We start from the raw sequence: 18,595 nt of genomic DNA, 5'->3' as shown, positions 1-18,595 counted from the left end.
GTGGCCCTGTAGGTTAATCCAGTAATTCAATGAAAGCTGTATCCTTCTCATCTCTAGAGGCATCTCCCCCATTTCAACCTGTAATGCTGATATTGGAGTTGTTTTTATTGCACCTGTACATATTCTCAATGCCCGATATTGAATGTTGTCTATTTTCTTAATGTTCCTATTTACTTGATGCGGACCCATACACCACACAACCATAATCTAACACAGATCGAATTAACCCAGTGTATATAACCTTCTAAGCTGTTCTATCTGCCCCCAATCACATCCAACTAAAATTCTAATTACATTATCTTCTTACATTTGTCCACTACTTTCTGAATATGAACCATCCATGTAATTCTCTCATCAAACCATAAACCTAAAAATGTATAGTATTTTACTCTCTCCAATTCCTGGTTATATAATTTTAGTTTTACCTCACTACCAATTTTCTTCCTAGTAAAAAACATTATCTTTGTCTTTTCCGCAGAAAATTTGAATCTCCATTTATATGACCACTCTTGTACCTTTATTATAGCCCTCTGTAGTTTCTGCACAATAAACTTCACATTTCTCCCCCTTTTCCAGATTGCCCTATCATCCGCAAACAGTGAAACTCCAATTTCATTTACAATTTCTTCATATACATCATTTATCATTACTAAAAATAGTAAAGGACTTATTATGCTCCCTTGAGGTGTTCCATTTTCATTATCTAATGTTCCTGAGTATTAATTTCCAACTCGTACTTGTATTGACCTCCCAAATAAAAAATCCTTAAACCATTTAAATATACGACCTTTAATCCCCAATTTACCTAGTTTCACTAATAACCCTTCTCCCCACATCAATATCATATGCTTTCTCAATATCAAAAAATACAGCTACTACACTTTTATCTGTTAATTAACGAAAACCTCCGAATAACATTTCATGTTCTTGAAAAATCCTAAGCTGGGGCGGCCCGCATCCATGGAACCTGTTTTTTTCCCCTTCCTAAAACCACATTCTGGTAAGGTGGATAAATATCCTTTATTTTCTACATAATATGTTACACCTTTCCTTTACCATTTTTGAGTCCATTACTTTTACAAATGTTGGATGTTAACGCAATAGGCATATAATTCCCCCTGGGTTTGCCAGATCTTTGACCCCTTTTTCCTATTGGGCATTACTACTGCCCAGTCCTTCCAGCTTTGCGGTAATTTCCCCCCCACCCTCCCACACTTTATATAAAATTCTAACAAAAAATCCTTGGATGTTTCACTGAGATGGTTTGACATGGTGTAACAAATTTGATCTTTACCTGGTGCTGACATCTTGGTTTTTCTAAGAGCTCGGTTGAATTCTGTCTTTGTGAATGGTTTGTTAAGAACATCGTTAGCGTCTTCCTCATGTCGTATTAACTGTATATTCTCTGCTATGGTATTTTCTTTTCCTTCCTTCTTCACTAACATTGTCACCTCTGAGGCCTTTACAGAACAGCTGTATTTATAGTGAGGTTAGATTACACACAAGTGGACTCTATTTACTAATTTGCGGTGACTTCTGAAGGCAATTGTCGCCGTTGCAGCCCATGGATTTCTGTATTTAAGGGTATCAGAGGCTAAATGGGGGCAATCACTTCCAAAGTTTGCACGCCACACACTTTTCAGTTTTTTATTTAACCCTCCCTAAAAAAAAAAAAAAAAAAAAAATATCATATCAAAACCATATCATTTTCCTTCCACTTCACAATTATGCACTACTTTGTGTTGCTCTATCACATAAAATCCCAATAAAATACATTTACGTTTGTGGTTGTAACGTGACAAAATGTGGAAAACTTCAAGGGGTATGAATACTTTTGCAAGCCACTGTATATATGGAGACTGGTGGAATAAAGGTTCGGAACCATGCCCTTGTCATGGGTGCAGAGGGCTTGAGTAAGGAACACCAATAAATAGAAGAGGAGATTGAAGCATTGTTAACTATGGTGGAGGGGAAGGTGTGATAAGGGACAAAGGAGGCCATTACAGAAACACGGGGGGGAGGGGGCAAAACTGACTGTCGGAAGAACTCATCAGATCAAACAACGCTGTGCGAAAATGGACAGTGAGGTTTTGAGTCTGAACTGAATGTGGAGATAACTAGTGCAAAGAAGTGAGGGGGGGATGGGGCAAGAGATTGTTGCCATATTTTGTGTCTCGTCTTCTGAAATATTGCTGTAAAAGGTCTCAACTCATCGTTGTAGATGCAATGTAGTTAGTCATCCAGCATGGAACCAGGGCCTTCGACCCAACTTGCTCACATCGACTAACCTGTACCATGGCACACTGTGGCTAAGGGGATCAGGGGGTATGGAGAGAAGGCAGGTACGGGATACTGAGTTGGATGATCAGCCATGATCATATTGAATGGCGGTGCAGGCTCGAAGGGCCGAATGGCCTACTCCTGCACCTAATTTCTATGTTTCTATGTTTCTACACTAGTCACACCTCTCTGCATTTGGCCCACTCTGCATTTGGCCCACATCCCTCTCAACCTGTCCCATTCATGTACCTGTCTAGTGGTTCCTTAAACGTTGCAATACTCACTGCCTCAACTACGTCCTCGGGCAACTCATTCCATATGCCCACCACACTTTTTATGTGGAAAAAGTTAGTCCTCAGATTCCTATAAATCTTTCCCCCTTCAGCTTAGAGCCACGTCCTCCGGCTCTCAATTTCCCCTACTCTGGGCCAGAGATTCTGTGCATCTATTCCTCTTATGATTTTATCCACTTGTATAAGATTAGCCCTCATCCTTCTCATCAAGGAATAGAGTCCCAGCCTGCTCAACCTCTCCCTATAGCTCGGTTGGAGAAACTGGGATAATGGAATGATGTTAAAGGACATAAGGTGCGAGCAGTGCAACGGCGACCTGTAATGGTTGCTAGTTCCTAATCTAACCCTTGAGATGGAGTGTGTAGGAAGGAACTGCAGGTGCTGGTTTAAACTGAAGATAGGCACAACAAGCTGGAGTAACTCAGTGGGTCAGCCAGCATCTCTGGAGAAAAGGTTCAGACAGCATCTCTGGAGAAAAGGAATTCAGCCCAGAAACATCAACTATTTCTTTTATCCAGAGATGCTTTCTGACCCGCTGAGTCAATCCAGCTTTTGTGTCTACCTTGAAATGGAGATTGAAGTAAGTTTCCCATGCTGATGCAATTGAAAAGCCAATGAATATGTTGATGGAGAGCAGGCGCTTAGAATGGTTTGAAACACAATTTAAGTTTTCAGTACAAGTTCTATATAATATTGATTTTTCAATCTTTGAAAATTAATTACTTTGTTCTACAAGTTAAAGCTTTCATGTATCCCTCAGGATATTGAGTGTTTGATGGCAAATAAGACCGTTTTATCTGTATTGCAATAACTTATTTGGTTTATTGGGATTGAACAAAAAGAACTACCGTATTTCCCGGCAATGAAGATGCTATTTTTTTTAATTTTTTTTTTTTACCCAAAAATAAAGCACGAAAATTTACCTGCGTCTTGGAGGCCAAAGGTTAGATTGTTAGCCAAGAATGATAGCCAGGTCTATCCCTTATTGCTGGCAGCTGATGGGAAGCGGCTGTAAAAGGACAGCGCCGCTATGTGGAGGAGAGTTCCTTTCACAGCATGTGGGGAGTCTGGCCCGAGTCAGCACGGGCAGGAGCGTTGAGAAGGAGGGGGTCTGGCAACATGCCAGCAACTCACTCACTCACCATTGCCGTGGCGCTCCGGGCGTGGAGCCACCGCATTGTGGCCGGGGAGGGAAGTAGCTCGGGTGGCTGCGAGTGTCCGCCAGGACCAGACAGCAGAACTGGCCGCCACCTCAGTGCCTTCTGCCGGCCCGCTCACCTCTGGCAGTGCTCTCCGTCTGAACACCTCTCCTGCTGCTCGCCGGCCTCGCTCATGTCAGCCGCTTCCCGCAAATCCTTAAATTCCGACTGCCGCCGGGAGCAGGACATGGCCTCACTTGCTGCGCTGGGTGACACTGCATGGCATTCACTGCCCGGTCCGTGTCTTTCAAGAGCAAAGATCATATAGCGGAGCAGGTCAGCGGGCGATGGATAACAGGACAGCGGGCGGTGGAGCTGTGTCAACACGAGTAACCTCAATTGGTCCCTTGAACTAGTATTATCGTTAAGATCACAACTGATTCAACTTGTCCCGGTGTGCTCCCATTTTTCCCACCATCTCTCCACCTGCTGTCACCCTCCACCCCCCACCCACTCAGTCATTCAGAATGGAGGAGCTCTGGAAGCCTTGGGCAAATTGAATTGTTTCTTTATTTTTATTTTTTTATTTTTTGAGCGTGAGAAATTCTATGTCCTGCCAGCCCTTTTTCAAAATTTAGCAACTCAAAATGGGGGTGCGTCTTCATTGCCGGGAAATACGGTAATAGGAATATAATGCATGGAATGAATGGTAAAATGGTCTCCAGTGGGTGATTCTCATTCATACAGCACCCCACTGAATATTTTTCAGTATACAAATGTTAGTCGGGGCTAGTATAAATCGCCCAATTTATAATCGTACACATTTCAGTAATATTAATAAATAGAGGAAAGTAATAAATATGGAAATATATTGAATTTAATAATGGTATTAAACAAATATTCAAGGACTGTGTGGCTAACCTAGATGAATATGCCATTGCTGTCACAAACTTCATCATGAGTCATAGACTTACAACATGGAAACAGGCCCTCCAGCTGGAGGTGGAAATTAGCGAATGCAGTTGAAAAATCAAACGCTGCAGATGCTGGATATCTGAAATAAAAACTGACTGCTCAAAACACAGTTGCCCTGTTTTAGATGTTTGCAATATTTTCTGTTTGTATTGGTATTCATAGAGATGGGTCAAACACTCATCCCCCTTTCAAATATTACAATGAGGCTGAGAACAATCTGCTTCTGTTTCAGTCATATCTCAGAGAGAGGGTGGTTGAGATTGAGATTGTGACAACAGAATTAATATTTGTGATGAGGACTAAAGCCAGTGGCTTTATTGAATGACTTGATTGAGTACACAAGTTGACGCATGAAACCAATAACACCGAATCTTGAAAAATAGCAATTTAGGAAGGTGTTGGTTGTAAAAAAATAAAGGGCTATCATTTGTCTTGATGGCTTCATAAATGGAATTTGAACTGGGGCGTGTAGAGTGTGAGTTGGCTGATAATTCCTCGGACTGTGATTGGTCCAATTTGAGCTTTGATTGGAGTTAAAAATAGTTTGTGTATAAAAAGAGTGGAGAAATTAGCGGGTGCTCCTAGTCTGTTGCTGTTACTGAGTTACTAGTTGGCTTGCTCTTAAAACATTTATTTTAAATCCGCCTTTTAGCATTTGGGTTTAAATCTGCAGAATTTTGGCATCTTAATATCTGCACTGCCCCTCTAGAGGGCACCAGTACATGGTGTACAACAGCAAAACCCAATCCACTGCTGTTCTCAGAACTGTTCATGATGCTAATTAGTGAAGTCAGATTGCAGTTTCAATTATGTTTCCAGTATTGAAGCTCCAAAAATGACAGCATGAACTCATTGCCATTTATTGCAGAACATTTTCAAGTCTGGAAGAACAATTATACAGCAAATCATCTCAACACATTTTAAATATCAGAATTTTTTGAATCGCATAAATTGCTATTTTGGAGTACAAATCCTTAAAACAAAGTTGAAATTTTAAGATTTCAACTTTATTTCATATGGCATTGTACCTCTGTTAAAGCAGAAAATAAATCTCAGGTTTGGACACGAGTTATGTGATTCCATTCCTGCACAATTTGTATCAACAATTTTGCAAACTATTCTTTGCAAAACCTTTAGTCACAAAAAACCTTTAGTGTTTTAGTCACTTACCTCGACGGAGATGAAATGTTTTCTATGCGTCGCATCTCTGCGGAGTGTTCCAATCCGTACCGACGTCGAGTTTCGATCATCCCGACGAGAGGGCTTGAACAGCGGGTGAACAAAGGAGGAAGATGCCTTCCATCACAGTGAGGAATGTTGATTCCACTGTGGTGGATGTTTTATGTTAAACTTTATTTTATGTGCTGTGTGTAGTTTTGCTTTTGACTTCGTATGGCTGCATGGTAACTCAAATTTCACTTTACCTTAATTGGTACATGTGACAATTAGATTGAATCTTGTGTAATTTTACTCCCACTGCCATTTTGGGGTCATTAAGAATAAGTTGCACCCCTGATGCATTTGTTGCACAGTCACAAAATCAGGTCCCCTGATGGCTGGGGTCGGTTGTGGTAAAACTTTTACTACCAATCATTTGAGCACATCTTCATAATCAGTTTTTTCCTGATTTGCATATGTAAAGTTTAGCTTCATGTACAGTGTCTTCATCCGCACACCGTCCTCTCCCTCTATCTCCCTGCTCCCCCTCATCTCCTCCACTCCCCTCCTCTATCTCCCCCTCCGCCTCATGCTCCCTCTTCACCTCCCCCACTTTCATCTCCCTCTCCCCTCCATACCCCCTCCTCTCCCTCTTCAACCACTTCCTAGTGATATTCCTGCAGTTTGCAAATCCATCCAATAAACCTTAAAGTGGTGTTTCTGAAACTGTCTTCGCTTTTAATTGATCAGTGTTTCATGAATCCAGCTATTGATAAGTTTGATCACTGAAGGCTGAATGTGTAACTGAAATGATGCAGCCACTTCAGAGTCTGATTTGATTTGACTGAATAACACGCAAATAAAAGCTTTTCACCGTATCTCAGTACACATGACAATATGAAACCAATACCAACACCAAGCCACTTTCAAAAAAGGGAGACTATCAACCAAATTTAAAATCCCTACATAAAGCAGGAATGTACCCAAATTGGATTCATACTCACAAATTGTGGAAAGTAAATATTGATAGACCAATGGTCAAAAATGCTGGAGAAACTCAGCGGTTGAGGCAGCATTGATGGAGCGAAGGAAATAGGTGACGTTTCGGATAGAGTGATGGTTTGTTCCATGGTTCCTAAAATAGAATCTAAACAAATCTGTGCTACATAAATTAGGATGTCTTTATCTAGTACATTAGTCACTGTATTTTATATATTCTCAAAGGTTCTGTATCATTTGAACAGGGGTTGCTGGAATTAAATGTGCTGAGGAAACAGTTAATTAGCTGTGTCACATTTTGTACACCACAAAGCATTGTGCACATTACAATGACTTTATTAGACGTGGAGAGAAAATGTGACAAGTTGCTGAGTTATTTTGACAGCATTTTTTCAACATAAATGTAATAACAATCATACATAGAGAACCCCTTATACTAAAGTGAGTTAAAACACCATCTTGCCCTGGAATACCAACATTTTGTGTAGCAATGATGCAATAATATACTGGGCACAATAGCTTAGAATAAACCTTTCTCTATAAAAAATAGTCTGAAGCTCATAATGAGAATCCATCAAATCTGTGGAATGTGTTTGAATATTTTTCACTCAAGTTTATTGTTGCAAATGTTAATGATTAAAATGCAGATTGACTGCCCTGCAAAACAATCCCTCGCAGTAGCATTTAGAAGAAATATCATTGATTTGTACCTCAGCAATCGGGTTAGTTCAGTAACTGCTCTTTTTTAAAATGCAGCAAGTGTGATTTTGGGTACTTAGTACTTTTTCGATTTTATTCGTATCTGAAAACTATTTTCCTTGTGGTGGTGGAGATTGCAAAATAATCCGGATTTTTTGGGGGGGAATTGACGATAAATCTGGGAGCCTGAGTGGTTGCCATAAAGGAACTGATTAATTATGCAGTAGACAGATTCTGCCTATGCTATTGAGCGAGTGTTGTCAAACTCGGCGTTGCCTTATTTCATCATTGTTTGGGAGTCTGTGTCATTTAACATGCTTGTTCCCTAAAAACAGTCAGACTTGGAACAGAGCTTGCTGAGAAATGTCATAATATTTATCTTTAAGCATGGGTTAATTTGAGGTTCCCACACAATTACAGATGTTATGGCCTTGATGGCTGAAATTTATCAATAATTTCCCAGATATACTTCTGTTGGATTCAACTGAAGTACTTGTCAAAGCTCAAACATTTCCCAGTAATTGCTCTAGGGAACCTGTTCAAGATTAATAATGAATAACATACCCGTTCAAGTTCAAGTGAGTTTATTGTCATGTGTCCCTGATAGGACAATTAAATTCTTGCTTTGCTTCAGCACACAGAACATAGTAGGCATTTACTACAAAACAGATCAATGTGTCCATATACTATAATATAAATATATACACACATGAATAGATAAAATGCTAAAGTGCAAATCCATTCATTTGGAGAGGTTTTTTTTACAACAGAAGGGCAAGAATAAGGAAATTTGATCGATGTAATGACAACTCACTCAAGGCCATAAGACACGACCGGATATGATCAAAGCCATGCTGACTATCCTTAATTCTTCAAAATGCGAGTATATCCTATCCCGAGGAGTATTCTCCAATAATTTTCCTACTACTGATGAGGGGCATGCTGGTTTATAATTTCCTGGATCATCTCTATTTCCCATCCAAGGTTCATGAAAGTTTTTGAAATAAGCACATACCCATTTTACAGGTAAATCTATTTTGAATCTGCTATAGGAGGTCCACAGTTTACATACATCCCGACCTTGTGTATAACCCGTTTATACGTTTAGGGGACTGTTGGGATGGCTGCTGAGTGACTGCAGGCAACTGTTCTTGACACCAGCTGGAATTTTGCTGCATTGAACCAAAGAAGAATGGATTGTAGTTGACTTCCATTGTAATTAACATTTTGATGTCCTTTTTCTGAATCCTATTTAGACTGCCATCTTGGTTTGCAGTAGATAAGTTTGGGCTAAATTTGTTAATGTCAGTTTTATTATCCCCCAACAGTATCCATACGGGTTCACTTGTTATTAAAGGAAATGGCTATTGGAGATTCCTGCATTTTCTGGCTCCTGTCTTTACCTTCCATGGTGGTTTCCCCTCAACATTTGGCAGCTAATAGTTTCCTTGCTGACTATTTGTGGAAGGTTATTACAATTTAAAAATAAATAAGGTTTCTATTTCCTTCGTACCTTGGGATATTCCAAATAGCTATTGAGCGAAACACGTTGTCTCCTAAATGGGACCAAAGTGCGATGGGTGACAGTTGGTATACAAACCATATAACCATATAACAATTACAGCACGGAAACAGGCCATCTCGGCCCTACAAGTCTGTGCCGAACAACTTTTTTTCCCCTTAGTCCCACCTGCCTGCACTCATACCATAACCCTCCATTCCCTTCTCATCCATATGCCTATCCAATTTATTTTTAAATGATACCAATGAACCTGCCTCCACCACTTCCACTGGAAGCTCATTCCACACCGCTACCACTCTCTGAGTAAAGAAGTTCCCCCTCATATTACCCCTAAACTTCTGTCCCTTAATTCTGAAGTCATGTCCTCTTGTTTGAATCTTCCCTATTCTCAAAGGGAAAAGCTTGTCCACATCAACTCTGTCTATCCCTCTCATCATTTTAAAGACCTCTATCAAGTCCCCCCCTTAACCTTCTGTGCTCCAGAGAATAAAGACCTAACTTATTCAACCTATCTCTGTAACTTAGTTGTTGAAACCCAGGCAACATTCTAGTAAATCTCCTCTGTACTCTCTCTATTTTGTTGACATCCTTCCTATAATTGGGCGACCAAAATTGTACACCATACTCCAGATTTGGTCTCACCAATGCCTTGTACAATTTTAACATTACATCCCAGCTTCTATACTCATATACATGTGCAAATTAACGAGGGAACTGACATGCACATATCAATTTGGTCTGAACTTTGATATATTCTCCGTCCCTTTTTCACCAATCATTAAACAATTTCTTGGTAATATATTTGTGACTTTTCTCAAATTTAACACATTTGTTGCATTCAGGCTACTGCATGTGATGGTAAAATTGACCTCTGGGCCAGTTTTGCAGTGTCAGTAACTGTTGTTTACTTATTTTCCCTAATCTTAGCATTCTCATAGCTTTTGAACTTCAAACAAAGCTCAAGGTTACGTTAGTCATTTTACCAGTTATATGACGTTCCGATTGAAATCGAATCCAAAACTCATGCTTTAATTTTAATGAGTGCTTTGGTTTAAAACTTGAAGGTGCAGTATGTTAACTAACAGCCATCTCAAGAACTAGCTTAAAATGACTTGATTTTTTTTTTTAAAAGGATAGTAAAGCAGGAAATGAAATGTGGCAAACTTAAAATTTCAGTTGGAATTTGCAACATTCTCTAAATTCAGCAGCAAAAAAACTTCTAGATTCTCTTCTAAAATATTTAGAAAACTTTTGAAAGGAATACTTTTCCTCATTGATCTTTATATACCATATACTGAATGCTGTCTGCTTAAATACAAGGCAGTATTGCAAATAATATTCCATGGCATAAGGATACTAATTTTCATGGACTCCATTTATATTCAGTATTGACTTTCAACCCACTTGGTGGTGATGCTCAGAATATAGGATTAGCACATTAAGTAACTACTGTAATCAACCGTAGTTATATATTTCCTGTGGATATTGGATAGATTTCACTGCTATTCAAACTAATTTTCAATTATCAGATTTTTTAAAATCTTACAGTACTTACAAGTTGAAAATTGCAACATATAATAAGGTTGCTTTTCAATAACTAGGTCCAATGATTTTGTGTGACAGACAGACCCACCTTCCCTAAAATAGGCGGTGTCTGGCATGCTTGCCTTCATTGGGAAGGGCATTGAGCAGAAAAGTTGGGACATCATGATGCAGCTGTTCAAGTCGCTGGTAAGACTACACTTGGAATACTATGTGTAATTATGCTTATCCAGCTGAAGGATGGATGTCATTAAGTTGGAAAGGTTGCAAAAGAGATTCATCAGGATGTTAACTGGGTTTGCAGGCTTGAGTTAAAAGGGGAGATTGAATAGGCTGTGATTTTTATTTTATTTATTTTTTTTGCTCCTCTGTGTGTAGGGGATTGAGGGGCGACCTTATTGAGCTGTATAAGATCATGAGGGGATGGATAAAGTGAATGCTCAGTTTTTTCCCCCAAGGGTAGATAATTCTAAACCTACAGGGTATAGACTTGAGGTGAGACGGGAAAGATTTAAGAGGGACATCGCAAGCTATTTCTTCACTTGGGCTGCAGTCGGTATCTGGAAATAGTTGCCAGAGAAAGCTATAGACCTGGATACAATTATGATTTCTAAAATACATTTGGACATATATGTATGGATATGAAGGGTTTAGAGGGATATGGGCCAATTGCAGGCAAATTGGATTAGCCAGAATGCCAATTTAGTCGGCATGCACAGAGTGGGTCGAAAGTCCTTTATCGGTACTGTGTAACTTTGTTACATGCTCAAACACTTTCGCATACCTAACTTTCTTGCCAGATTCATTAGATGCTAACCTAACAAAATCCAATCTGGTGAATAATCTGGCATTTCGTTGTCTCTGTACTGTACACTGACAATGACAATTAAAGTTGAACCTGAATCTGAAGAACAGAACCTGGCACAGTACAACTCGAGAACAGGCCTTCTGCCCACCATATCTGTGCCGAACATGATGGCAAGCATGCATAAAGCAAATTTCATATGGGGTATGTATTTATGACTGGTGGTACAAATCAGCAGAGCACATATATTTTTATGTGATAGTGACAAGTCTGGAGCCACTTACAAACTTAGGCTTAACCTTGCATCATCAGTGTGTATCTGCTTTATGCTATTGGGGTAAAGATTATATTTAGGAATGAGGCACCATATCTCGGGGATTGGATGCCCTTAAAAAGAATAGTTCCTATAAATTTAAAAGTAGAAACATCAGCAGAATCTGAATACTGCTGAATCTGTATGTTTTATTTGTGCCTTTCAGATGTAAAATAGACACTATGCATTACAGCTTTCTACCCACCAATTTATTGACAGCAATGTCTGATAATTATTTTTTTGTGATTTCACAGGCTGGTTTCTTCTCTGTAGTGATTAATATACATATAGGTGTACGGCTGACAAAACCACCCTGCTCACTGACTGCTCGCTAGTTCCCATCAATGAAAGCGTCAGGGTGTCTAAATGTATGTTTACATAGAATAAACTTGGTGTTTGACGTTGTGGCAGCATTAATCATTTAGATAAAAGCAGCTTTCTATGTGAGATTGGTTGAAAATAAATAAAAGGAGATGAGTGGTTGCTGACAGCAGCTAGCTCCACCCTCTGTGTGTAACCCAGCCTCTTTCCACTTGGTGCTATTTTTGGCTGCTTTGCTGTCTCACTTACAAAACGTACAATTGATAGAAGTTGTCGGAGAGGAGCTTTGCATGAAATGGGAAGATATTGTCATTACTTGTAGGTTTCCCGGCGGACTAGCAATCCTGTGAAAAGCGTGTTATACATTTTGGCCGGTGTTTACTTTGGATGTCAGGATCGTGTTGGTAGTATAGAGTGTGACTAGATGGTGTTTCGAACTTGCTGGAACTGTCCCGGAGGAGGAATGTATGAAGGGCTCCAAGTGGATTTTTGAAGCTCGGAGGTGAGGAACAACTGCAATCTGAAGAGCAGGACCCACTTTGACATGGCAGGCTTGACACCTGTCAATGGCCTGGACATGGATCCTGAAATAGAACTGTTTGTCAAGGTAAGGTACTGTTTAAATTGTAGCCTTGTGCAATTAAGGGGAAGGGGATCTTGTCTGTAGTTAGAGTTGTACGAAGAATGATGTATTTCTAGTTTAAATGCACTGGATTTTTAAGAAGCATTCTATAATTGTTGGTCTGCGGAGAGGCAGTAAATGTTTTATCATGTTTGCACAGCAGGTGTGTTCAGTAAAACATTAGTTTAAATTGCTTTTGAATGTATGCTGGAAAAATATTGTGTGTTTTTTTTTTGTAGTATCATAACTTCAAAAGGCACCAAATGTGTCAGAAACGATGATTCTGTCTTATTTGAAATAAGATAAACTGGCCAGCACATAATGTCATCACTCAAAATGGGTGGATGAAAAACCTTGGGTTGTTTGTTTTGCTGGAAAATTAATGTAATCCTGATTCCTTAAAATAAAAGTCATATTTTCAGAATAGAGATAAATGCTACATTGAATCAAGTGAAAGTAGCACAGCCTTGTGTGACTGGAGCACATTTATAACACTTCAGTTTTAGCACTAGAATATATTTGCAATGTTCAGTTAATATAGTTGTCTCAAATCCCAATTGCTTTAAGCAGTATGCAGTGGAATAAACATCCGTGTCATGTTGTGATTAGTACCTTAAACCTTTTTTTGTCCTTCTCAATCATTTGTTTTTTTTTTCCTCTCTTTCAAATGGGATCTTTTGGCATTCATCATTGATAACAAATTATGGTTTGCCAAATGTAATGACCTAGGATATTAAAGAATATTTGGGTTTCATCAAAACAATGGATGTAAACAGTTGTATTCTTTTATTCCATTGTTCCACTCCTTATTTTTAAACTACCTTGGTTAACTGTTTCTTGGTGTTGTCATGAGAACCTGTCAATAGTGATTAATCTTGCACATTGTGTCATTTAGCAAAAACCTAATAACCTACTCTGATAAATCCAAAAGTGTCCTGGGTGTGAACAAATTTTAAACCCTTTCATCAGGGTAAACTGAAGTCATACCTGTTTGCAGTTGAATTTCAAGAGTCAATAGTGTTCATTTGTCATATGCACTGGAAATGGAACAATCAAATTCTTGCAGCAGCTTTACAGGCACATTAGCGCAACAACACAAAAACATGTAAACAATAGAGTATTAATTAGAATAGGTGACCAAACCATAATAGTGTAAACTGAAGTACACAGTGCAATCTATTTGGTCAATTGTAGTTCACCGATGAGGTGGGACTGGTTAGCTTTGTGAAGTGTGCCTCAAGAACCTGATGGTTACTGGGAGGAAGCCGGAGGTAAGGGTTGAACCTGGAGGGAACTGTTCTCTGGCTTCTCTAACTCCTTCCTTGTGGAAGCAGCCAGATGAGAGCAAGGCCAGGGTGATGTTGGTCTTTCATGTTAGATGCCACCTTGATGCAGTGCTTTGAGTAGATCTAGTGGGGAGATCAAAACCTGTAATGGGCTGGTCAATATCAACCACTTTCTGCAGCCTCCTCCATTCTTGTACATTATAACTACTGTACCAAACTATGATGCAACCAGTCAGCATGCTCTCTACTGTACCCTCATAATGGTGCTGGATCTCCTTGTATTTCTTGGGAAGTAAGAGGCATTAATGAGATTTCTTGTTATTGCATCAATGTGTTGGGCACAGGATAGATCTTCAGGAAGGTGCATGGCCAAGAACTTGAAGCTGTTGATTCTTTCCACTGTCGTCCTGCCAAGGAAGACCAGTTTATGGATCCTAGGCTTTTCCTTCCAGAAGTCTGCTTCTTGAACTGACTTCATTAACTTCACTACCAATTTCCATCCTGCACTCAAATTCACTTGGACCATCTCTGACACCTCCCTCTCCTTTCTTAATCTCACCATCTCCATCACGGGAGATAGACTATCAACAGATGTATATTACAAACCTACTGACTCCCACAGTCATATAGACTATACTTCTTCCCACCCTTCCTCCTGCAAAGATTATCCCCTACTCCCAATTCCTCCGTCTACATCGCATCTGTGCCCAAGATGAGGTGATTCGTGCCAGGACATTAGAGATGTCCTAATTCTTTAGGGAATGGGGGTTCCCTTCTTCTATCATAGATGAGGGCCTCACTCGAGTCTCCTTGGTAACCCGCAGATCCGCCCTTGCTCCCCCTCCTCATAGTCGCAACAGAGAAAGAGTTCTCCATGTCATCTCCTTTCACCTCATCAGCCATTGCGTACAGCACATAATCCTCCCGACATTTTCGTATCGTACATCTTCCCATCTCCACCCCATTCCGCAGAGATTATTCCCTCCACAAAACCCTGGTTAACTCATCCCTTCCCACCCCCTCCCCAGGTACTTTCCCCTGCAGCCGCAGGAAATGCAACACCTGTCCCTCTACCTCCTCTCTCGACTCCGACCAAGGACCATGACTTTCAGGTGAGGCAGAGGTTCACTTGCACCTCCTCCAACCTCGTCTACCGTAGTCACTGTTCCAGGTGTGGACTCCTATATATTGGCTAGACCAAGCGCAATCTAGGTGATTGTTTTGCTGGATATCTATGCTCAGTTCTCCTAGACCTACATGATCTCGTGGTTACTCAACACTTTAATTCCCTCTCCCATTCACATGCTGACCTTTCTGTCCTGTGCCTCCTCCACTGTCCAAGTGAGGCCATACGCAAATTGGCGGAAAAGCACCTCATATTTCCCTTGGGCAGCTAGCAACCCAGCGGTATGAATATTGATTTTTCTAATTACAAGTAACCTTTGTATGCCTTCTCAATTCCACCGTCACCCTAGTGCTAATAGTTTTACTGTCGGCCTGCTTAGTTTCACTGTTCATACCCCCTCATTATCACATCTTCCACAGACTAACTTGATCTACCTTGTTCCACCTTTCCATGATCATCCTTGCTGGCCTTAATTTGTTCTTTTCACATGTTTCTTTTGTACTTTGTGCCTCATACCTCCAGTTTTCCTTTCCCCTGACTGTCTGAAGAAGGGTCTCGACCCAAGGAAGTCACCTATTCCTTTTCTCCAGAGATGCTGCCTGACCCACTGAGTTATTCCAGAATTTTGTGTCGATCTTCGGTGTAAACCAGCATCTGCAGTTCCTTCCTGCTCATTAAGAGCAGGATTGTTGCTCTGGCACCATTCAATCAGATTATCGATCTCCCTCCTGTACTCTGACCCATCATCACCCATTATTTGTCCAACAACAACGGTTTTGTCAACAAATTTATAGTTGTTGCTGCTGTGACCATGTCAGTCTATACCCAGTGATTGCTATATAGTAGAGCAGGAGACCATGCACGGGGTCTTGAGTTGCCTGTATGTTCATGGTCAGTTGGGAGAAGTGTTGCTAATTCATACTGATTGAGGTCTGCTGATGAAGTCGAAGATCGATTCATAGAAATGAGCAGAGACTCAGTTCCCAGAGTTTGACAATAAGTTTAGAAAAGATGGTGTTATTGAATACTGAGCTGTAGTCAATGACCTGATGTTTATGTTCATATTGATCCAGTGCAGGGTTGAAAGCCAGAGTGGCCATCTCTGCTGTTTATTTTTTGTTATTATAGATGAATTGGAGTGGGTTCAGGGCCTTACTGAGGCAGGTGTTGATATGTGTCATAACCATCTTCTACAAGCACTTAATTGTAACGGAAGCGAGGGCCACCAAATCAGTAATTTTTGAAGCAATTTAAGTAGGGTGCCCTGGACAAGCTTTTCGGGAGAACCACGTTTTATTTCTTGTCTGGTCTCAGCAAGCTGATCTTATCAAGATAAAATAAAGATCCACAAGTTATGGGAAACCAAGTGGGGGCAGCACAGTGGTGCAGCGGTAGAGTCACTGCCGCACAGCACTGAACTAGATCCTGACTACGGGTGCTGTCTGTATGGAGTTTATACGTTACTGCGTGGGTTTTCAGTGGGTGCTCAGGTTTCCTTCCATACTCCAAAGACATACATGTTTGTAGGTTAATTGGCTTGGGTAAAATTGTAAATTGTCCCTAGTGTGTAGGATAATGTTAGTGGTGATCGCAGGCCAAAGGATCTGTTTCCGCGCTGTATCTCAAGTAAAGCAAATCGCTGTAAGTCAAGTAAAGTGATCAATGCAGGAAAATCAATTAATGCTAAACTCGGTAGGCCACAAATCATACCAAGACTGACTGTACTTGGTTTGCCCTCGTGTGCCTTGTCCAGTTCTGATCACCAAGACAAATGAGAGGCATTTAAGCTATTTCGTAGTTCAGAGAATAAACCTGACTGGTTGCTAATGTTAGAGAATGGAGTTTTGAAACACAAAATGTAGAAAGTTGAACTCTAAGCCCTTGTGGAGCCTACATAAAATGAAGAAGGATAAAGGTTGCTCATTGTTTCAAACTAGACCATCTTGTAATTGAAGGTCAGTGGTGGGTAGAGCTGGTGATGAATAATATTAATTAAATGTATATTCAGGGCTAATGTTGAGAAGATTTACTGTAAACAAAGAATACACATCGGCTTTAAGAAAATTGGGTAAGATATAGAAAATTGATTTTAAACATGCTGCAATTAAATGAGGGAAGAGGTCTTTAGGGTGATGTGTTGTGGTTGGTCCTCATCCTCCTTTTTTTTTTCAAACTTAGACCTTGCAGTGATTTGCCCATCTTGTTGAGCTGTAGAGAGGAAAATTTAACAAGAAACCCATGACTTTCTATTGACATCAGGGAGAGATGTATCTATAGATATCGACCAGAGTTAAGTTTCTTTCTCCAGCTTTCTTTGCATGGATCATGAACCTCTGCATGTTCATATAGAAAGCAAATTTGAATGTAGGAAGGAACTGCAGATGTTGGTTTAAACCGAAGATAGACACAAAATGCTGGCACAACTCAGAGGGACAGGCAACAACTGGAGAGTAGGAATGGGTGATGTTTGGGTCGGGTCTGAAAAAGGGTCTCGACCGAAACGTCACCATTACCTTTCTCCAGAGATGCTGCCTGTGCTGCTGAGTTACTCCAGCATTTTGTGTTTATCTTCAACTTTGAATGGTAACCGGTGCTAAAGAACCATACTCCCCAACAATCATTTTTCGGATGAGATTAAAATAACTGGATCTGGGAAAGATTTGGCGCCACACTGTTCTTTTTCCTAAATAGAAAACAATTGTTTGTCATCCTACTTCTTTGCTGAAATATTAATATTATAAATATAATGCTGAAATATATGTAATTTCCTGCCCTGGGTGCTTTATTATGCTACCATCTGGTGTCCATTAATTCACTTTTGAATAGCTAGTTGCCCAGCGATAGATTAAAATAAATTTCAGAAGCTATTTATCTGTGTAAGTTATTGGTCTCCTGTTTCAAACAAGTTCCATCCCTACTGAGATTTAACTCTGAACTCCTCAGGAGTCACTGTCAGCCAAAGCCAAGCTGAACATTTGGCCAAAGTCTAATCCTTGATTCCACTCAGCCACATGTCTGATCAGAAGATCCAGATCAATCAGTATACAATAAAGGCCCAATAATCCCTATCCCACTATTCAGAAATTCTGCTGGTTTAAGGGCCTGTCCCACTGTACGAGCTTATTCAAGAGTTCTCCCGAGTTTCCCCTGATTTGAACTCGGAGAATTATGGTAATAGCTGCTCGTAGGTACTCTGGGCTCTCGTGGACATTTTTCAACATGTTGAAAAATCTTCACGAGCTTACGGTGTTTCCTGAGTACCTGCCCTTTAAGCGTTACGAGCCGCTAAGGGACGTCCCGAGCTCCGACATACCCACTACGTACATTCTACGTACTTACCACGAGTTTGATTTTTTGGAGAGCTCTTGAATTACCTTGCACAGTGGGACAGGTCCTTTAGGAGTGCCTTGTGTAGATGCTTAAATGGAGGGGATGAAATGGCCTGTGATGGACTGGGCTGAGTGTACAACTCTGTACAGCCTCCTACATTCCTGTGTACTGGAATTGTTACACCA

At 40.3% G+C, this 18,595-nt stretch overlaps 1 protein-coding gene across 2 annotated transcripts in view; it reads left to right on the top strand.

Moving 5' to 3' along the window:
- Nucleotides 1-18,595, top strand: part of LOC129697221 (chloride intracellular channel protein 5-like) — a 120,361-nt gene that overhangs the window by 39,246 nt on the left and 62,520 nt on the right. Inside the window, exon 1 of one of the 2 annotated variants that reach the window (XM_055635560.1) lies at nucleotides 10,980-12,653. The exons of the other annotated variant lie outside the window; for it this stretch is intronic. Within the exon in view, the coding sequence (XP_055491535.1) occupies nucleotides 12,591-12,653 (63 nt within the window). The 5' untranslated portion in view covers nucleotides 10,980-12,590. Of the gene's footprint in view, nucleotides 1-10,979; nucleotides 12,654-18,595 lie in introns of those variants that run through there. 2 annotated transcript variants of the gene reach the window in all.

This window comes from Leucoraja erinacea, chromosome 5 (genome assembly GCF_028641065.1).
Source record: "Leucoraja erinacea ecotype New England chromosome 5, Leri_hhj_1, whole genome shotgun sequence".
In the NCBI taxonomy this organism is placed as follows: domain Eukaryota; kingdom Metazoa; phylum Chordata; class Chondrichthyes; order Rajiformes; family Rajidae; genus Leucoraja; species Leucoraja erinaceus.
The sequence above is the reverse complement of the archived record's forward strand: the minus strand, read 5'-3'. Positions and strand labels throughout refer to the sequence as shown.